Source organism: Cervus elaphus, chromosome 21, assembly GCF_910594005.1.
Source record: "Cervus elaphus chromosome 21, mCerEla1.1, whole genome shotgun sequence".
Lineage (NCBI taxonomy): Eukaryota > Metazoa > Chordata > Mammalia > Artiodactyla > Cervidae > Cervus > Cervus elaphus.
This window is the reverse complement of record NC_057835.1, coordinates 20,265,732-20,287,915: the sequence shown is the minus strand read 5'-3', so window position 1 is coordinate 20,287,915 and position 22,184 is coordinate 20,265,732. Positions and strand designations below refer to the sequence as shown.

Below are 22,184 nucleotides of genomic sequence, written 5' to 3'. Positions count from 1 at the left end.
TTTGACCGCATGAACTGTGGCCCACCAGGCTCCTCTGTCCATGGGATTCTTCAGGCAAGAATACTGGAGTGCATTGCCATTTCCTTCTCCAGTGAAATGGTTTAGTTCAGTTCAATACACATTTACTGAGTACCTTCTCTGACATGGTCCCCACCCATGATATGCCCCTGATGAAAAGGGAAGATGAGGAGGTGTCTGTCATGGTGACCTAGCCTGGGACCGAGGATGGTGCAGGTCATCAAGATGCCTTCTGGGGAGAGATGTTGTCTATGTGGGATATATAATGGCTTCTCCCCAAATTCATGACAACTCAGAACCTCAGAATGTGACCTTGGTTGGAAGTAGGGTCTTTGCAGACGTAATAAGATAAGGGTCGAGATGCGATCATACGAGTTAGGGTAAGCCCCAATCCAGTAAGAGACAGAGGAGGACATGCAGAGAAGGTTGTGTGATGATGGAGGCAGAGATTGGAGCAATGCAGCCACCAGCCAAGGAATGGCAGTGTTTTCCAGGAGCCCCTAGAAGCTGGACGAGATGAGGCAAGATTCTTTCTTAGAGCCTTCAGAGGGAGCCCAGCCCTGCCGATACCTTGATTTTGGATTTCCAGCCTCCAGAACGTGGGAGAACAAATTTCTGTTGTTAGAAGCCGCCGAGTAGGTAGAGTTTGTTATGGCAGCCTTGGGAACCTCTGGGAGCCAACACAGTGTCTGAGCTGAGTCCTAAAGGAGGTATCAGAGTCTTGCCCTCATTCCCACACTCTTTCCCCAGGTTGGAGCACATGCAGTTGGGAAAACTCCGTTGGTCTGTGACAGCAGGAGCCTCATTCACCTTCTTACCACTGTGCCTGGCATGTAGGGGTTTCTGCTCAGTACTTGTTGAATGCATAACAGCTTATAAGTGAATGAATGAAGAAGAGAGCAGTGCTCTCAAAGGAGGATCAGTGAGCAAGAGGAAGGAAATGGGTTTTTAGGTGTGAGAAACTGTGGCAGCCAGAGGGGAGGGGCTGCTGAGGGTTATCTGTGTCAATTGCTTCTCCTTGGTCCAAGTGGGTACTGAGTGAAGTTTTTCATGGGGGACGTGCAGACTGGCCAGTGAAGAAGACAGAGAAATACCTAATACAGGGGAAGAGAAGGGAACTTGACTGTGTCCATTGTCCACTCAGTGTCAGACACTGTACTGTGTCTGTTAATGGCCATCATCTGTCTTGTCGTTCTCCAGACAATCCCTCAGGTAGGTAAAAGTCCACCCATTTTCCAGATGTGGAAACTGAGGCTCAGAGAAGTGAAGTAGCTTGTTAGAAGTTGCACTGCCAGGGAGTGACAGACCCTGAATCCAGGCCCAGGTCTCTCCTGCTCCCACATTTCTGTTCCTGCTTCCACAAATAAATAATTGTGCAAGGGAAGGTCGTTGGGGTCCCTGAGGCTGGGGAAGGACGCAATGCTGTCCAAGTCCAGATGACTAGATTGAGTGAGGTGAAGGGGTAGATTCTCTGAAAAGTGATCCAGGTGGGTATGTGGAGTGCTGGGGACCTGGATCACCTGAAGGCCATCAGCTGTGCCATTTTGAATAGTGTTCCCAGGGTTAAAATCAATGTCATTTTCTTCCCCATAATATTTCATACTGCTTTAGTCTCTGTTTTTCATTGTTCTCAGGTCAGTCTGCAATAATAATTTTTAAAACTTAAGCACCATCGGGGTTCATTCCTGAGTTAAATGCACCAATGCATCTGATAATTAAGCCCTAGTTCTCACCCACAGCAGCACGAATACCCCAGTGGTGTTTAGGGCCTGTTCGTCTGCGCAGGCACTCATTCATTCCACAAACACTTCAGCGTCGTCTGAGTGCCAAGTATGATTGTACTTGGCCCAGAGGTTTGTAGGGCACTGAGAATCTGTCTTCGCCTCCATGAAGAGCACCCCTTCTGGTTTCATTCCAGGTCTCTATGGTGCTATAATATGAAAAGAGCTGGAATAAAGGGAGGGAGGGAGAGGGAAAGGTGGGTAGAAAAGTTAGAAAGGGATCCATGGAGGAGGTGAAGGCCAAGTCAGAGTTCAGTAGGTAGGGCTGGGGGAGGCATTGGAGCAGAAGAAGTACCATGTGGAAAGGCCTGGGGTGTGTCGGAGCTGTGTGGAGAGGGTGGTGTCAGACGTACTGAGAACACGTTTGAGTCTAGCCAGTTATCGTCCTCCTCAGGGTGTGACAGAGTTTTACTATAGGCGGCAAAGGTGAACTTAGTCTCCAGGGGTTCTTGGTTTTTAAAAGGTGGATATTTGGGGCTTGCTCTTGTTCATCAGACAGAGCATGTGCTCATCCTCGGTCACACAGTTGCATCCGACTCTTTGGACTGTAGCTCACCAGGCTCCTCTGTCCATGGAATTTTCCAGACAAGAATACTGGGGTGGATTACCATTCCCTCCTCCAAGGATCCCTCCCACCCAGGGATCGAACCCACGTCTCCTGCGTCTCCTGCATTGGCAAGCAGATTCTTTACTACTGAGCCACCTGGGAAACCCTCATCAGACAGAGTGGATATAAAAGGGGATGAAGCAGGATTATAAGGGAGAGGCCATCTGGAGGGGAGACTGGACCCTCCAGGAGGGGGTTCACCTTCTGAGTCACCACCACTCATGGGGACGAGAGTCAGGAAGGGTCTGCATGGGGTGGGGCCAGGATGCCAGCAACTGTCTCTCACTGGGGCCATGTAGCTCTGCCAGGGGACTGCCGATGTCGTGTCTGCTGGTCATTTCCTGGTCAGTGTGTGGCCTGATGGTGGTCTCAGCACAGCAGACGTCCTTACAAGATGCCTGCTGGGAGCCAGGGTTACACGGGGGGGACATGTCTCGGAGCTGGCAGCCCTTCCTGCGCCCTACTTACTCCTCCCCTGCTGCAGTTTCTTTCCTCGGATGCCGTTTTCTCCGCTAGTCGCTCTCCTGCTCCCTGGTGTGTGTTGGGACAGGGTGTTTGATGTTTTTGTTGAAGTTTTCTTGCTTCACCCTCACTCTGCTTCATTTCCCCCTCTTCCCTTGTTGCCTGTTGAGATGATTAGTCAGCCTAGTTGACATGTTTCCACTTAAAATGTTTCACTGCTCCTGGCTAAATATATTTTGACCTCAGCTCTGGACCGTGACTCTCTCCTCGACCAGCAAGACTGAGGACACTTTGTGCCAAAACCTTCTCTCTCTCTCGTGTTGGTCTGAGTTTACCCTCAGCAGATGGGAAAGGAGTCTTCACGTCCTGAGGGTCATTTTGCAGCCCAGCTCAGATGTGGGGCTTGACCTCGGGAGGCCCAGGTGTGTGGCATGCACCTGTCACAGAGGCATCTGATTGGACTCACGGAGCTGGCCTGCGATGTGTGTCCTAAATGGGTTTGGCTGCAGGACATCTTTCTTTATAAATCCCAGCAGGCAATTTACATAGTTTTGTTGCCCCAGGGAGACTTGGACGAGCTCTGAGTAGCCACAGACTCTGGCAGCTTATTAAATATTGGATGGAGACGAAGGGAAAAGAAAGTCAAAGCATTAGCAAGTCTCTGACAGAAGGATTGTTGGAGGCCACAGAAGGAGTTTATAGATGGCAAGACGCCTCCTTCTAATTCCAGGCAAATAGGGCCCTCTGGACAAAGCCTCCAGGCTTGACTGAGGTAGGCTATGCCACCCAGAGTCTCCAAATTTGATTTACGAGGGGAAAGGAGAGGGAAAGAGGGAGGGACAGAGGGTTCCCTTAGCAGAGGGCCTGGGGGAGCTTAAAGTAGTGCTTATGCATACTTACCTCTGCGTTTGAGATGGAGATCTCAGAGATGGTGTTGATTCAGCCTCTGTGTTCATTTACTAATTCTTTCATCCACTCATCGCATGTTTATCGAGGATCTATAATCCATGTGGCTAACACTGAGTCCAGCCAGCCCTGGCTCTGGGAATGCAGAGGAAAATGGGACAGATGTAAGACTATAGAGGGGAAGATGATGATCCAATTATCATCATAGGGTGATGATAGTTATCATAGGGTGATATTATCATCAGTTCAGTTCAGTCACTCAGTCATGTCCGACTCTTTGCGATCCCATGAACCACAGCACACCAGGCCTCCCTGTCCATCACCAACTCCTGGAGTCCACCCAAACCCATGTCCACTGAGTCAGTGATGCCATCCAACCATCTCATCCTCTGTCGTCCCCTTCTCCTCCTGCCCTCAATCTTTCCTAGCATCAGGGTCTTTTCAAATGAGTCAGCTCTTCACATCAGGTGGCCAAAGTATTGGAGTTTCAGCTTCAAAATCAGTCCTACCAATGAACACCCAGGACCGATTTCCTTTAGGATGGACTGGTTGGATCTCCTTGCAGTCCAAGGGACTCTCAAGAGTCTTCTCCAACACCACAGTTCAAAAGCATCAGTTCTTCAGTGCTCAGTTTTCTTTATAGTCCAACTCTCACATCCATACCTGACCACTGGAAAAACCATAGCCCTGACTAGACACACCTTTATCATAGTGTCAAATAATCATAGGGTGAGGGTTTCAAAGGGGTCATATCAGAGACAAGAGGGTCATTTAATAGGAGAGTTGACCCAGGCTGGGGTGGTGGGGGCCATGGAAGACCTCCTAGATGCAATGACTTTTAAATCTGGAGTGTTAAGTATAAGTTTAAATTACATTAGGTGAAGAGGTGAGGGAGGCGGTGTGTATTAGGCTGGGGCAAGAACAAGTGTAAAGGCCCTGTGGCAAGAGAGAGGAGGGGGACTAAGAAAGGATGACTGAAGCAGAGATGACTGTGGGGAGCAGGGAAAGCAAAAGGTGAAGTCAGAGAGACAGGCAGGGGCTGGGTCAGAGAAGCCCTGGAGGCTAAATAAAGGCTAGATTCATGCGAAGGTCTCTGAAAGACTTACCATCATTTTGAACAGGAAAGTAACATAATCAGAACTGAATTTTTAAAAGAATACTCGCCTGTTATTTGAGGAACGATCAGAGGGACAGGAATGGAAGCAGTGAGTCTATTGGGAGGCTGGTAGGAGGAGGGGATGGTTGCACTCAGAGAAGCAGCGATGGAGACAGAGGGGGCAGAGGTATTGGTGGTCTATTTCAGGGGTGTCATCTGGTGACAGGACCAGATAAGGATGGATCAGATGCAGGCCATCAGCAGAGACTCCAGGGAGCAAACCACATGGTTATGACCTGGGCAAGCATTTTCTGATGGAGGGCACAGCAAGCTTGGAAACAGAAAGTGGAGAATTGCTGGAAATGTGTGAGCTGGAGGCTGAGGCTGAACAAGAAATGGGGGACATACTGGGAGGTGAGATCAGGAGATGAGAGCAGAGAGGGGGCTGGGGCTGGTGGGGGAGTGAGCTTGCGGGTTCCTGCAGGCGGCCTGAGACGGCTGGGAAGGCTCTGGAGGGAACAGGGGAATGATCGATTCTGTCTCACTTTTGTGTGTAGCAAAGGTCACTCCAGGTACATTGCAGGCAGGAGGAGAAGGGGATGACAGAGGATGAGATGGGTGGATGACATCACTGACTCAGTGGACATGAGCTGGCGTAAACTCCAGGAGTTGGCGATGGACAGGGAGACCTGGTGTGCTGCGGTCCGTGGGGTCGCAAAGAGTCGGACACAACTGAGCGACTGAACTGAACTGAACTGAATTGAACTGAAGGGCACTCAGGCTGCTGTGTTGAGAAGAGGTTCAGGGGCAAAGTGGAAGCAGAGAGGCTGGTGAGGAAACGATGGTGATGGTTTAGCTGGAATCAAGGTGACGGCCAGGACCAGAGGCAGAGCTGTGGGTGGTGAGGCACTGTCAGTCTCTGGATATTCTTGGAACAAACAGAGGGAGGTGTGAGAGAAAGAGCCAAGAGGAGTGTCTGAGACTGTGGGCCTGAGAAACTGGGAGAGGGTATTGCTCTCTCCCAGAATGGAGAAGCCCATGGGAGGGGTCATCTTGGAGAGGAAAGAGTGATCTTGAACATGTTTAGTTTGAAGTGTCTCCTTAACATCAACATGGAGATGCAGGGCAGGCAGTGGGGACTAGAGACAGAGAAAGCTGTCGGTCAGCAGTAGTGGGGCAGTGTGGACGGCCAGGCCCTGGGTGAGCTCTTGCACCCGGGGAGTGATGTGCTAAGTTGCTTCAGTTGTGTCTGACTCTTTTCGAGGCCATGGACTGTAGCCTGCCTGGCTCCTCTGTCCCTGGGATTCTCCAGGTAAGAATACTGGAATGAGTTGCCATTTCCTCCTCCAGGGGATCTTCCTGACCCAAGAATCAAGCCCACATCTCTTATGTCTCCTCCATTGGCAGCTAGGCTCTTTATCCAGGGAGTGACAGTAGATCCAAAACAGTTCTCAGGGCTAAGCACTGAGGTTAGTAAAGCACCACATAGTCTCCAAGAAAACAAGTAGACAGAGTGAACTGCAGGGAGAAGGAAAGAAGTAAGAGAGAGTGGTTGTTCCAGAGGCCCAGAGAGGAAGGTATTTCAAGGTGCAGGGAGGGTCCGCTGTGTCATATGCTGCTGACCAGTCAGGTCAGATGAGAAGGGAAAGTGGGCTCCTTGTGTGGGTGCTTATGGAGTCACTGGTCACCTTCGTGGGTACAGGGTCAGGGGAGCGGTGAGACGGACAGCCTAATAGAGAGGTTCAAGGAGAAAAAGCTGGAGTAAGGCCACCAACAGCTCAGGCGCTGACCATCTGGGGAGGGTGTCTGGACAGCAGGGCAGAGGGTGGCACCCCCAGAGGGTGGTCTGGGGAGCAGGGCAGAGCTTCTGACCTCAGCGGGAGGAGGAGTGTGAAAACTACAAACTGGGAGGAAGTGAAAAGTCCAGACCATGGTCCTGGAGAGCCAGGTGGGGAGGAAGGCTTCAGCTGGGGGGCACCGGGATGCAGGCTTAGGGCAGCAAGACCCATTCTGGACACTTCCCTTGGTGGGGTGAGGACGTGGCCTCCACCGCTGGGCTGGGGCGGGGCCGGCAGGACAGGATGGGACTGGGAGCAGCACGTGAAGGTCTTCAGTGCCCGTGACTGAAAGGTGGTGGTTCTGGACCTGAGTGCATGCATGTTAGTCATCTGGGACGCTCTTCAAAAGTACAGAGCTCTGGGGACTTCCCTGGTGGTCCAGCGGTTAGGACGCCGTACTTTCATTGCCGAGCCGGGCAAGGGTTCAGTCTCTGGTTGGGGAACTGAGATCCTGCAAGCTGCGTGGTGTGGCCGAAAAAAACAACAACCAAAAAAAAAAAAACCAAAAAACAAAACAACCAGAGCTCTGACCCTGCCTCTGAGAATCCACATCTGTGCATCCTCAGTGAGGCTCGGCCCCATTTTCAGACTTCTTCCCAGGTGATTGTAATGTGCCAGCAGCTTCAGCTAATTCCCACGTGTGGGACTGAGCCAGCGTGGAGACACTTTGAGAGAAAGAGGGCCATAGGCACATGGCCAGCCTTGGCATTGGAATTGGCCACGATTGCGGTAAACTCTGAAGGAATTTTTTGGCTTTCCTTAGGACAGCAATTCTTATAACATTTACCAAAATGAAAATCTTGATAAATTCTGCAGGTTTATAACTCCCCAGAGGCTGGAGAAAAACATCACTTGGCAGCAGAAACACACTTTATTTTTTATTTTTTTGTGGTGGTGCAGATAATTTTGCAAATACTAGATACTGAATTTCACATACTCTTCTGGCATTCCAATGCCCTACATCCTAGAATGCAGAGAAATAGTGTGTGGATGTGCTTAGTCACTTCAGTTGTGTCTGACTCTTTGTGACCCCATGGACTATAGCACGCCAGGCTCCTCTGTCCATGGGATTCTCCAGGCAAGAATACTGGAGTGGGTTGCCATCTCCTCCTCCAGGGGATCTTCCCCACCCAGGGATTGAACCCACATATCCTGCGTTGGCAGGTAGATGCTTTACCTCTGAACCACCTGGGAAGCCCACAGAGAAACACAGTCAAGGACCGTTGTTCCTGATGCCCCCTGGAAGAAGGGCTTCCAGGGACCCTGCTGGGTGTCTTTGCCCTCCCATTCTGAATTTCCAGGATGTTCTGGAAAGATGTGGTTTTGTGAGCTTAGCATTTATTTCTTGCACTGGGAAACTACTTCTATCCATTATGCTCAGTTTAGATAGGTTGTCAGCAGCGACTGTTAGCCCCACCTTGGCCTGTAGAGACACAATCTAGGACAAGCCAACTATAGCAGCACAGTCACTGGAAGTGGTGATTGGCTCAAGAGGGAGGCTTGGAATTCAAAAAGGGCCAATCCGCATTGTTCTGGGGGAGCAGTTATTATATGGATAATGGTAAAGTTCTTTTCTGAAGCTAGACAGTGTGGGTCTGGATTGATCAGTTGCCATTGTTCCCACACGGTGTGGATAAAGAAGCCTTACAGATGAGGTAGAGGAGGAGGGAGGCAGAGAGAGAGAGAAAGAGAGGAAAGACAGAGAGACAGAGATCGAGCAAGAGACAGAGAAACAGAGCTCTGTCAGCAGCGTGCTTGGTCCCAGGCCTCTGGGCTCTGGAACTTTCCATCCTGTTAGCGCCCCCGGCACCCTGCTCGGGTTAAGCTTTTTGGAGGTGGACTCTGTCTCTTGCAACCAGAGCATGTTGACCAGGGCAGATGACTTCTCAGTTTCTCGAGGACCTCAGGGGACGGTGGAGTGGTGGGGGATGCACTGCAGGGTGAGGCAGGCGTGGTCAAAGAGCTTGTGAGGCAGCTGCCCCTGGGACGCCCAGGTGTCCGTCTCGGGGTCGTAGCAGTCGAAGGAGGCCGAGTCCTCGATGCTGCAGTCCGTGGTCAGCCGCCGCCCTCCCGTCACGTAGAGCTTGTTTCCCATCACCGTGGCCCCATGGTGCATCCTCCGGTCTTTCATGTCCGCGCATTTGACAAATTTGTTGGACTGAGGGTCATAAGCAAGGATCCTCCTTGTGTAACCTGAAAACCAAATGGCATATCGAGAAGGCTGGCGATGCTTATTTGGGACTGGAGGTGGGTGGTCTGGGGACCTGTCTAATCTCTGCCATTGCCTAACCCTGAGGCTGTACTTTGAACTAAAGCGTGGAATGTTTCATTAAGCTGGTGTCTGGACCTGGATCTATCTGACTTGAGTCTCTGCGTCTTTTTTCTTTTTTTCTTTTTGGTCATGCTGTGTGGAATGTGAGATCTTAGTTCCCCAACCAGGGATTGAGCTTGTGCCCTCTGCGGTGGAAGTGTGGGGTCTTAACCACTGGAGTGCCAGGAAAGTCCCAAGTCTCACATCTTAACTCAAAGTTAAGGCAGCACACATGTCATTCTTAAATTGAGAACTGAGATTCCAGTGGCCTCTCAGCTTCATTGGCTTTTTCATCTTTCACATATGCTCATTCAAGAGCCTTAACTATTCCAAGAAGGAGCTTTGGGAACTCAGAAATGAGTCCCCACAGCAGCCTTATCTAGTGGGTACTTTTAGGACCCCCATTTTACAGATCAGCAAACACAAGCACAGAGATTAAAAACTTGTCTAAGAGCATACGTCCAGTTAGTAGCAGAGTCAGGGTTTGAACCCAGATCTATCTGCCCACCCCCCACCCCCCAAACCAGCCCTATTAACTGTAACATCCTGCAATTGCAGAGAAATTATCCCTTAGCAGCTAGTCTTATTTACAACAGCAAGTTAGTTTTTGAGTTTTTGCCCTGGGTCTGGGATGGTGCTAAGTGGTTTAGATAGGTGAGCACATTTTATGATCACAACTCTGTACATTATTTCATTTCTTTTTTACAGATAAAGACAGGGAGAGACTTCAGGATGAGTAAATAGCTTTGTCAAGTCGTCCACCCTTCCCTAGCTGGGTAGATGTGCTTTTATTTTATTTCCTTATTTTTTTAATTTTAGTTTTTATTTTATATTCGGGGGTATAGCTGACTTACAGTATTGTGTTACATTCAGGTGGACAGCAAAGTGGCTCAGTTATGTGCTTTTAAAAAGGCTGTCTTATAGGACAACACCTGTCTATCAGTGACCCTTTTTCCATGAAAGATGCCAGGTTTGTGTCCGGCCTCGTGATCCTCCGTTCAAACTTACCTCCCACGATGACAATCCGCTCCCCAAGCACCACGGCAGGGGCACACACATTCTTGATCATTCTCGTCTCCATTTTGAACCATGTGTTTCTGGAAATGTGATACACCTGAGGGAGAAATAAAATCATGGCACTGCATTTTAAAGTGATATATGTTTTTAAGAAGTAGAAGTAGTAGTTAAGAGGGTAGAAGAGCAGTGATTTCTCTTTCTTTGCCTTTTTTCTCCGGTTCTGAAAACATAGGTATGTTACCATCAATAAACAAAATATAATTATGTAACAGGAAGAAGAAACTGTTACCAGAAATTGGTCTTTATGTGGCCTGTGAGCTCAGTGGCTGTGCTTCTGTGGACTGGACCGAGAATCATGCATTTGAGTTGATAGCATGTGTTTGGTCACCTTCTTGGAACATTTCTTTCTTTTCAATGAGAAATGGAGCAGCTTGGACTTGCATAAAACCAATGATCTTTGAATCATTTTTATTTCTGGCTTGTGTTTAGATTCCAACATGTTCCAGTGTATCTGAGAGGGTCTTAGGGCCAAGAAGAAATTTGGGTCTAAACGAGGAAGGCTTTTGAACAGGGCATGCCTGAAAGTCATTAGAATTGTAGGGGAAAAAAAAAAAAAGGAAGCACGAGAAAAGGAAGAAAGAGTAAAGAGATAGGGGCAGGATTTCGTGGCCTTGGTCTGGAACAGAGCAGCAAATTGTGATTCTCAGATGTGTGTGTGCGTGCTCAGCTGCTTCAGTCGGGTCCGACTCTTTGCGGCCCCATGGACTGTAGCCCATCAGGCTCCTCTGTCCATGGCATTATCCAGGCAAGAATCCTGGAATGGGTTGCCATTTCCTCCTCCAGGGGATCTTCCTGAACCAGGGGTCAAACCTGCGTCTCCTCGGACTTCTGCATCACAGGTGGACTCTTTACTGCAGAGCCACTGGGAAGCCTTCCCAGACATGTGCTCCTATTAAATCCCTTAGTTTAAAGTTTAAATATCAAATGTAAATTAGTTCATGAGACATATGAGATGTACGTCACGTAAGAAAAGCAGGAACAAAAACTTTCCAATATTCTTCACTGAAAATTCTTTCTGTGTGAAATATAATTGCCACCATGTTCAGTTCAGTCACTCAGTCTTGTCTGACTCTTTGGGGCCCCATGGACTGCAGCACGCCAGGCTTCCCTGTCCATCACCAATTCCTAGAGTTTACTCAAACTCATATCCATCAAGTCAGCGATGCCATCCAACCATCTCATCCTCTGTTGTCCCGTTCTCCTCCCACCTTCAGTCTTTCCTAGCATCAGGGTCTTTTCAAATGAATCTGTTATTTGCATCAGGTGGCCAAAATATTGGAGTTTCAGCTTCAACATCAGTCCTTCCAATGAATATTCATGACTGATTTCCTTTAGGATGGACTGGTTGGATCTCCTTGCAGTCCAAGGGACTCTTTAAGAGTCTTCTCCAACACCACAGTTCAAAAGCATCAATTCTTCGGCGCTCAGCTTTCTTTATAGTCCAACTCTCACTTCCATAAATGACCACTGGAAAAGCCATAGCCTTGACTAGACGGACCTTTGTTGGCAAAGTAATGTCTCTGCTTTTTAATATTAAAGCCCTTATATTTTATCATTTTACCAAATTTGATCTTCACAACCTTCCTATGACGTGGATACCACTACTTTCCTCCATTTTTCATATTAGACCATTGAGGCTGAGAGAGGTTAAGTAACATGTCTAAGATCACACAGCTACACTGAGTGGAAGAGCCCGGAGTCCATGCTTTTATTCACCACACTCATGGCTCTGCTTGGGGCCATGGAAGTATGGTTTTTCTTTTCTTTTTAAAAGATTTAAAAAAATCGTGTACTACTCTAATTTGCATTTATTACAGTATTAGTAGTGTTTAAAGATATTTGGTGCTTAGTCAAGCTTCCCTGGTAGCTCAGCTGGTAAAGAATCTGTAGTGTTTAAAGATATTTGGTAACTATATTTTTGGCCACACCATGCAAAGCATACTGGATCTCAGTTCCTCAACCATGGCTCGAATCCATGCCCCCTGCAATGGAAGCTCAGAGTCCCTGGACCACCAGGGAAGTCCCTTTTGTAAGTTTTTAAAAATCAAAGTATAGTTGATTTACAATAATGTGTGAGTTTCAGGTATTGTTGGTTGTCTATTTTATATGTAGTAGTGTGTATATGTTAATCCCAGTCTCCTAATTTATTCACCTGCTTTCTCAGCTTTCTATACCCCAGCTTTCTTCTTTGGTAACTGTAAGTTTTTCTATGTTTTTGTGTTGTAAATATGTTCATTTGTATCTCTCTCTCTTTTTTTTTTTAAAGATTCCCCATATAAGTGATATTATATGATGTTTGTCTTTCTCTGTCTGACTTACTTCACTCAGTATGATATTCTCTAGGTCCATCCATGGTACACAAATGGCATTATTTCATTCTTTTTTATGGCTGAGTAATATTCCATCGTATATATGTACCACAGGTTTATTCATTTGTTGATGAACATTTAGGTTGCTTCCATGTCTTGACTATTGTAAATAGTGCTGCAATGAATATTGGAGCCATGTATCTTTTTTTCCCCATGTATCTTTTTGAATTATGGTTTTCTCCAGATATATTACATGTCCACAAGTGGGATTGCAGGATCGTATGATAACACTATTTCCATTTTTTAAGGAACTTCCATACCGTTCTCCATGGGAATCCTTCGTGGCACATCGGTAAAGAATCTGCCTGCAGTGCAGGAGGTATGCATTTGATCTCTGGGTCAGGAAGATCCCATGGAGAAGGAAATGACACCCCATTCTTGCCTAAGGAATCTGATAGACAGAAAAGCCTGGCAGGCTACAGTCCAAGGGGTCGCAAGTGTTGGACATGACTTGGCAACGAAACCACCACCACCACCACCGCCTTACTGTTCTCCGTAGTGGCTGCAACAATTTACATTCCCACCAACAGCGCAGAAGGGTTCCTTTTTCTCCTGTGTGCCTTTTCTTGATGGAGGCTTTCGAGACTGAAGCTCTCTTGAAGTCTCTGTCAGTTCTCAAAGTTGTTGAACCATAGAAGAGGCCACAGCTAGAGACAGGGGCAACCACAATGGCTGGCAAGCCTTGTGTTTTAAACCATCTGCAAATATGCAGGTGACACTCTGAAAAATGAGATCCTTGGAGGAAAGCAAACACTGATTGCATTTTACTTGAGTAACTGCCTCCTGGCTTGCTCTTCTTTATCAGTTTAGAGGATGGTTTCAAAAATAGATTAAATGTTTGCTCACAATTCTCATGATACCCTCAGAGAGTCTGAAGCAAGGACAACAAAGGATGGTTTGTGACCCTGGAGGAAGTGATACTTTGTTATGGTAGAGGGTTTGCTTAATGCCCTCCAGTAATAGAAACAGAAAGAAGGCCAGGTAGACACACAATTTGCTCAGTAACCCCACCCTCCCCAAGGCAGTTTAGTCCTTTAAAAGAATGCTTGCATGCAGGTAAACCATCTGATGAAGAAATCTTTGTCCCTATATCTGAAAACCCAACCTTCCCCATCAAGTAACCCAAGCATTCATACTGAACTATATATCTGAATGAGTACAATTTCCATGACAAAGCTAAATGCTAAGTAGATAAGAGCTTCCAAACTGATACTTTCTCCATTTTCTCCTTCTCTGGACTGCAGGGTAAAAGGATCACTCACATGCTAGTGTTTTGGGTTTTGGTTTTCGGTTTTTTAAGATTCTTGTTTGATTGTCTTGTGCATTTCTGGATGAGTTAGCTTATAAAATCTTTTGAGTTTTGTATTTATTCTTAATAATTGATATCAATTTTGTAATGTGAAAATCATCAACATATTTGTTGACTTTATTTTGAAAAATAGTGTTTTTTTTTTTTTTTTAAACAGGAGGGGCTCTAGCTTCTCATAGAAGCACTTTGTTATAAATCTGAGTGGTGTGGCCAGAGTTTGGAGGGGCACAGAACGTGTCTTTCTTGGCTCAAGTACACGAGTGAAATCTGGAACCGGCTTAGAATCTGCCTAGATGGTCAGGGAGGAGTGGGAAACATGGGCTGGAGAAGTGACGGGAAGAGAAAAACAAGGAAAGGATTGAATAGAAATGATCACTTTTCTCTGTCATCACTGGCACCAACTTAGCCCAAGTTGCCATCATCCCTTGCCTGGGCCTTTAGAAAGATCTGCCTTTGCCTATTCGGGCCTCCTCCAGTTCCCTCTTCATGAAGCGTCCAAAGAAAATTCTAAAAATGTGAATTCGACTACTTCATCTGCACTGCTGCTCTCAGGATTGAACCCCAATTCCTTGATGAGGCCTGGAAAGCCAGACCAGCCTCATTAACACAAACACTCATCTCCTCAAGAATGTTCTAGAATTTCTGTAGGAAGGGCTCAGGGGCAGCAATCTGGGTAGAGGGAGCTGCTCACTATGACCTGGGAAGGGGCTGATGGAGATTACAGGGGGACTGACCATCCCCAGCTCCGCCTTGGTGCACAACCTTTCTGCCCCTTCCTCTGTGTTACAACCGTCTTGTCAAGCTTTTGGTTCCTCCAGGGGATGGGCTGCATCCCCTTTCTGCTTTAGGGTCTTCTGCCAGCTGTCCCCTTACCCAAGAACACCACCCCTCCCTCAGTAGAAGAGTCTGACTCCTGCTCCAGACAGCAGACTCATCTGCTCAGAGAAGCTGCCTGCCCATCTCGGTCCATGTCAGAGTCCTGTGTCCACCATGTGTCCTCTTCCTCTTATACCCTCCATCCTCACCTCCTTCTCTCTTCTCTTGCCTCTCTGCTAAAGTCCACTTAAACCAACCTCACAGAGTTCTCACCAAAGGCCTCTGAACCCTCACACCCTCCTAGATTCCCCCCAGACTGCTTTAGGGGGCCCCTTAGAGCACCCCTCTATTCAGCAACTGAATCGCAGTTCTCTCCTAAGCTCCTGGAGAGTAAGTGGGATTTACAGCTCATGCCCATGTCCCCAGGGTGCCCAGTGTAACTCCTCTAAATGAACAGAGGAGATCTCAGGGGCCTCCTTGATTATCTTTAGGAGAGGGACTTCCCTGGTGGTCCAGTGGTTGGGACTCTGTGCTTCCAATGCAGGGGGCTTGGGTTCAATTCCTGGGTGGGAAACCAAGATCCCACATGCCACATGTGTGACCAAAAAGTAAAAAAATAAAATAAAATAGAGGCCTTTTATTAAAGGTGAACTACAGAGATTAGAATGTGTATAAAGTTGGAAAACACTCAATATTCTGACATTTTGATTTTTATTAATAACACTTCTCAGGGAGCTTGTAAGTGAAATTGGCATCTACCTATCATTTAAGGCAGGGGTTTCACAACCTGGCCTGTACCTTAGAATCTCCTATAAACTTTAATAACACTGAATATCAGGATCCCACCCTTGGAGATTCAGATTTTGATTCAGCAGATCTGAGGTCTGGCTCCTGGACTTTTGGTAATAGACAATGGACCAGGGCTTGAGAATCTTCTTTTAAGGCCTTACTGATTTGGGTTAGAAGCATCTGCAATATTTCTATTTTGTTGTTGTTCAGTTGCTCAGTTGTGTCCAACTCTTTGGCCCCATGGACTGTAGCCCACAAGGCTTCTCTGTCCATGGAATTCTCCAGGCAAAAATACTAGAGTGGGTTGCCATTTCCTACTCCAGGGGATCTTTCTGACCCAGGGATTGAACTCATGTCTCCTTCTTGGCAGGCAGATTCTTTATCACTAAGCCACCTGGGAAGCCCTGTAGGACTTCACTATCTGGCATTTGATGTGTTCTAGCTAGATCCTTTAGATGTATCTGATGTACATTTGTATGTATTAATCTAACACAAAAGAATTCATAAATGGATAAAATCTTGTTGAAATTAAACTTTCTTCCTTCCTCCCTCCCTTCCTTCCTCCTTTTTCCTTTTCCTGCAACTAACAAGCATGTATTATATGGATGTATGTGCATATGTATGTGTATATGTGTATTCATGTATTTGTGTATATATACACGTGTTTGTGTGTGCACGTATGTATGCACACGCAGGTGCATCATGCACACACATGTACATGTATGTGTTCACGCAGTGCACACATGTGTGTATCAGTGTGTGTCACGTATACGTTTGTACATATATGTGTGTGCATGCATGCACACATGTGTGTAGGTGTGTGTAGACATAGTGGGAAGAACCATTTACCTGGATACATGTATACGTGTGTGTGCATGCGCACAGGTGTAGTGGGAAGGACCATTTACCTGGATACATACATGCATACATGTATACGTGTGTGTGTGTCGGTGTGTGTAGGCATGGTGGGAAGGACCATTTACCTGGATACATGCATGCATAAATGTGTGTGTGTGTGCATGTATGTGGGAAGTACTGTTTACCTGGATAAGGCGCACAGGGTTCTGCATGACGTCCTCTCCTCCGAAAAGGTAGAGTCTCTGGTCTTTGACAGCGACCGCAGGGTGGAGAACCCCCACTGGCATGCTGGCCATCATCTCCCAGACGTTGCCGACACTGTCGTATCTCTCCATGGAGCCCATGACCTCGTGCCCCTCGCCAATCCCCCCAATGGAGAAGATGAAGTTCTTGTGGGCAGCGCTCCTGTGGGAGTAGCGGGCCACCAGCATGGGCTGCCCTGGCCTCCACTGGTTGAGCTTCAGGGAGAAGATGTGGACCTTGGCAGTGGGCACGCTCTTCCCCACAGCCATGCCCCCCAGCATGTAGACGCTGCGGTGCAGGGAGACGGCCGAGGCCTTATACAGGCGGGCCGGGAGTTTGGCAAGGCTCTGCCACCGGCCGGTATGTCCGTCGTACAACAGGACGTCCCTGGTGGTCTGCTGGTTGTCCTTCCTTCCACCCAGGAGGATGAGGAAGTCTTGGTAAGAGTTTCTTGGCGGGACATGCCACAGAGGTTGGAGGCCCGCGGAACTAGTGGTACCATACAGAGAAAACACCTGCCTCTTGGCAGTCTCCAGGATGGTCTGGCAGGGGGGCGAGGACTGGAGGAGGGCGTCGTTGGCGATGAAGTGGTGGAAGAAGGCCGGGTGGACGTACTGCAGCCTGACCTGCTTGAACAGTTCCTGCACGTATCGCTTCCGGGTCTGGAGGTCATGCTTGATCCAAACCATGAGGGCCTCGAACACCTTCTCCTCCTCCCCGCACAGCCCATCGTCGCCCAGGTAGTCTCTCAGTTCCAAGGCACAGAGCTCCTTCAGGTCAGCCGACGCGGCCACCTCTGGGAAATACGTCAGGGCCACCTCCCTGGCTTTCTTCCGGAGGGTCTCACAGCTGAAGATTTCAGAGAGTCTGGTCATGCCCAGGCAGTTGCTGGGGGTCAGCTGGCTCTGGAGGAAGGAGGAGCAGGCCTCAAACAGCTTAGGGTACTGTAGCATGGATGCGGCCTCCATCAGGGGCAGGACGCTTTCCACAGTGATGTGCGCCTTGCCCGTGTACACATACAGGACAATTCGCTCCAGAGTCGAGGCGTCGACGCCTTTCAGCTGGACCTTGGCCTCTCGGCTCTCCCGGAAGTTGCTGCAGAACATGGCCCTGAAGTAGGGGCTGCTGGAGGCCAGCACGTTGCGGTGGCAGGGGACCTCCCAGGCCCCGGAGCAGATGCTCACGTCGGTCAGGATCCGATTTTGCCTCAAGTCATTGAGCTGCCTCAGCAAGTCAGAGGAGAAGTCATGGTCTTTGAAGAGGAGCCCCTCTGATGACTCCTCGTCCATCCTGCAAAGACGGGGAGAAGTCCCAAGAGGGAGATCGTCCTGGAGGGTTAAGCTGTGGAGGCTCCGAGACTTAGAGCACGTCTGTCCATTCACTAAGATGTTTGTGGATACCGCCAAGAATATTGCTTGGTGAAGACTGGAAAATGGGACCACCTAATGCATGGGTCTCACAGCGAAAATCTCTCTATTGGGTTATGATTATTCTCAAAGATAACAGAGAACTACCATCTGCAGATAATCTGAAAAAAAAAAACAAAGAAAAGAAAAAGAATTTTAAAAGAGAGAGAGAAGGTGGTTGGGTAAGTTGGGAGAGTCGAAGGTGGCAAGTGGTCACAGGGGCTGAAACGTTAGCTCAAAGCAAGATGACAGTTTGTGCATTTGAAGCAGAAGTCTATGAACATTTCTCCGGATTCTCAGCATATCTCTTACTTAGTACACTCATCCAAACATCTTTCCGGGTGTTAGTCATTCCCCACGGATGTCATGCTGGGGGCGTGGCCTCTGGTATCGGGACAGAAATGAGGGATGGAAATGGACCTTTGCGATGTTTTGTTTTTATTTTTAAACATGACCTCATGGAGTCTTGTGGGTATTGTTTTTAAAATGAGATAAATAGAAAGCAGAGACCAGACGATGCCCTGGGCAGGGTTTATTGGATGACATCTGGCCACCCGTCCACCTGCAGAAGAATTAAACATTAGAGCTATTTACCTCGTTTTCCTGCAGTGACAACCACCGATACCTGCCGCGGCTGGTCCCTCCGGAGACTTTCCACCTCTGGCTCCAAGTGAAACCATAAACCCAGGCCTTTCCTTAAGCTGGCAAATAATTTGTCCTGGGAGAATTCTGGATTTGTTTATGCTGAAGGCACTTTCACAGTGTTTTAGAGCTTTGTGAAAGAACTGCTGGGCAGAGAGACCGTGTATACATTCCAGGGCTAAGAATAGTTGCGTATGTACTTTCCACTGTTATGACATGTGACTTTCCATTTGCCTTTTGCAGCAACCCGAGGGCCTGTGGGGCCGGCGCATGCCCACATGCCTTGTTTCCTTGGCAAATGTTTACATGGGCAGAAATAGATTTGGAGGAACAGCTTCTCTTAGACAAGACTTTGCTGCCCACTTGGACACATCCCGAGTCTCTTGTCCTAAAAGTGCCTGGGAATTCTAGATGTCTGTAAACAGGTTGCTGTGACCTGGGAAAAGTCACTGAAGATAGTTCTGGGTGAGTTTAAGGTGGCAGATGGTCACAGGGAAGCCAGAACATGGGGGCCCAAGGGCATTGCTCAGTTGGTCTCTATTTCCTACCGTCTGCGGGCAGGATTGTTGGAGGAGGGCTGTGAGTTCCTCCTCCAGGCTCCAAGGGTGATGGTCTTTGTGATGAAGATTGTTTTAAATATTTGTGAAGCACACCCAGGGTTTCCAGACTTGGGGAAGACCAAAGCTTCATGGATCCTCCTTATCGCAGGGCCTTCTGTTTTAAAGTGGCCAGAGCAGTACTCTTGTGGATCACACCTGCTTCTCACCAGAGCCCTGCTGACTGTTCTTCAGTTCATTTAAAAAAAAAAAAAATAGTTCAGTCTTGCTTTTCTGTTTTATTTTTCCAATTTTTCCCATCAGAGAGGCTTGAACTATAGGAAGGAGGCAAAGTATGTTGCTCCAGGAGCAGAGTGTGGGCAGAAGAGAGAGTGAGGATGAAAGGAAGGAGAAGAAAGAGGAGGGTGAGGAAGAAGAGGAGGAGAGTGCTGATGGTGATGGAGTAGGATGCAACCTCCAAATATAAGAATTAGAGCCATGCTGGAGGGCTGTAGAGCCGCCAGGGTGAGTTAAAGGGACCCTGAATCTATCCTGGCTCTGCGCTCAGGGAGGTCCTGATTGAGGGTACCAGCAGTGAATGATGGCAGGGAAGCCTGGCTTTTTCTCCTTCTCAAGTCTTGCTTGGACTATTGCAACAGTCGCTCCTAACCCTCGCTGCTTGTCTCTCCCTCCAGTACATCCACCCTGTCACTACCTTGGTCACCCCCGAGAAGCCAAATCGGAATATGCCCGTCCCTCAGCATCATGCCCTGACTGCAGGATAAAGTCCAGACTCTTTAGCAGGAATCAGATTGGCCTCCTGCCCTCCTTCAGAACCATCTCCTGCCACTTCCCTGTCCCACTTACGTTTTTCACTCTGGTTCCCTCAGACAACTTGCAGATCCCTGTAGGTGTCTGGTCCCTGTTGGGGAAGCTGGGCTGGGCTGCCTTTAAGGGCACCACAGAGCATGGTGGCCGGGGGCTGTCTCACATAGTTACACATCACAGAGTAGAGAATGCCCAGAAGAGTCTAGAAAATCAAGATCAGGAAAGCATATCCATCACAGGTCACTGGGGCCAGGTGCCTAGAGGTCAGAATTAGGAGCAGAAGATCTGAGCCAAGGGTGGTCAGAGACCCTGGGAGGTAGAAGCAGGGGGCTGGAGAGAGCAGCTGTCAGAGTTGGTGGCTGTTTTTGCACTTCTGCCAATGAAGAAACTGCCTGCTAATGCAGGAGATGAAAGAGACACGGGTTTGATCCCTGGGTCAGTAAGATCCTCTGAAAGAGGAAATGGCAACCAGTTCTAGTACTCTTGCCTGAAAAATTCCACAGACAGAGGAGCCTACAGTCCATGGGGTTGCAAAAAGTCGAACGTAACTGAGTGACTGAGCACACTTGCACTTCTGAGCTATGCTGGGGATATGTGAACGAGTAACCAAATTCCTTCAAGGGCCTGAGGTCCTTCTATTTGTGCTTCCGGGCCTTTGCACATGCTCTTCCCTTTGCCATCCTTTCCATTTTCACTTCTGAGCTCCTATTCATCCTTCAAAACCTTGTTTGTGTATCAGCATCTCCAAAAGTCTTCCTTGACCTTCTGAGTACTCACTACTCCTCTGTACTGTTTCCATCCCCTCTACACACTTCTAACAGGACATGCCTCACACCCTCATTGCAATTATGTTTGTCTATCTGCGTCTATTCTGTTAGAACGGAAGTGTCTGGACAGCAAGAACCTTATCTTAATTGTCTCTATCTGCAGTGCCTAGCACAGTGCCTGGTCCACTGTGGCTGGATTATATATAGTTCCTGAATTGAGCATGACAAAGGGGAGACTGGGGAAACAGAGTGAGTTCTGCTGGGTGCCCTTCATGCCCCCTGCTTGCCAAATAGGTTTAGCCGGGCTGCCACGTTCAAGGCTTCCCTGATGGCTCAGTGAGTAAAGAATCCGCCTGCAGTGCAGGAGACACAGGAAATGCAAGTTCAGTCCCTGGGTTGGGAAGAGCCCCTAGAGGAGGAAATGGTGACCCACTCCAGTATTCTTGCCTGAAATATCCCATGGACAGAGAAGCCTGGTGGGCTTTGGTCCAAAGGGTCTCAGAATCAACTGAGCAACTGAACATGTGCATGCACAGCTTGGTACAGTGTCCATTAGAACACAATGTAACCAATGCTCTGGAGCAGTCCTGGATGTTCCTCCTTTTAATCAAATCCAATAACATGGTGAAGTGAAAAGGAACATGATTGCTTTATACCACAGAGCGAGAGTTAAGTTCAAGTTTGGGAACTGAACTGTGAAGTCTTCCCAACTCCAAACCTAGTGTTTTGGTCTTTGGCCTTGCAGTCAGCACAAGGAAAACAATAATTTCCATATTGCTCTGAGGTTCCTGTATTATTTCTCTTCCAGACAGTGGGCAAGCTAAGATTTGGTGGGAGGGCAATAGGTAGGGATTTCTGTGTGTGAACTAACATGGCACCACCCATTGGTAGGAACCTTGGATCGTCCCCTACATTCTCTAATTAGACCTTCTGGGATCCAGCCCTGTCAAGTGTTCAGACGAGCCCTGGTGTGTAGCGTCAACGTCTGACCAACTTTAATACATCTTTTGGATTCTAAAGTTTTAGAAAAAACAAGCCCCCTTCTGTTGGCCTGCCTGTGAGGAAAATTGCTTTTGCTTAGTCACTTTAGTTATGTCCAACTCTTTGGGACCCCATGGACTGTAGCCCACCAGGCTCCTCTGGCCATGGAATTCTCTAGGCAAGAATACTGGAGTAGGTTGCCATGCCCTCCTCCAGGGGATCTTCCCCACCCAGGTATCAAACCATGTTTCCTGCATTGGAGGTGGATTCTTTTACTGCTGAGCCACTGAAGAAGACTACGAGGAGAATTCTACATTCAGTTCAGTTCAGTTCAGTGGCTCAGTCGTGTCCGACTCTGCAATCCCATGAATCGCAGCACGCCAGGCCTCCCTGTCCATCACCAACTCCTGGAGCTTACTCAAACCAATGTCCATTAAAACGTTTGGAAAAGACACAGAGTCTTGGTGTTTACCTCCTAGCAGGCATACATGTATAACACTAAATACATAAACACTAAACCCAACCCCAAATGTGTATCTACTAC

At 48.1% G+C, this 22,184-nt stretch overlaps 1 protein-coding gene across 1 annotated transcript; it reads right to left on the bottom strand.

Annotated features, from left to right (window-relative positions):
• Nucleotides 1-7,573: 7,573 nt before the first annotated feature.
• Nucleotides 7,574-18,711, bottom strand: KLHL38 (kelch like family member 38). The gene is made up of 4 exons (XM_043880226.1): nt 18,481-18,711; nt 16,423-18,008; nt 10,028-10,133; nt 7,574-8,901 (listed from the first exon to the last, which is right to left on the bottom strand). The coding sequence occupies exons 2-4, from the start codon at nt 17,767-17,769 to the stop codon at nt 8,612-8,614; spliced, it is 1,743 nt and encodes a 580-aa protein (XP_043736161.1). The 5' UTR covers nt 17,770-18,008; nt 18,481-18,711; the 3' UTR covers nt 7,574-8,611.
• Between the last annotated feature and the right edge of the window lie 3,473 nt (nt 18,712-22,184).

Coding starts and splice junctions, on each gene's coding strand:
- KLHL38 (XM_043880226.1), bottom strand. CDS start 17,769: ATGGACGAGGAGTCATCAGAGGGGCTCCTCTTCAAAGACCATGACTTC. Junction 10,134..16,422: donor ACCCTGTGCGCCTTATCCAG/GTAAACAGTACT, acceptor TTTCTCCCTCAG/GTGTATCACATTTCCAGAAA. Junction 8,902..10,027: donor GCGGATTGTCATCGTGGGAG/GTAAGTTTGAAC, acceptor TTTGGTTTTCAG/GTTACACAAGGAGGATCCTT.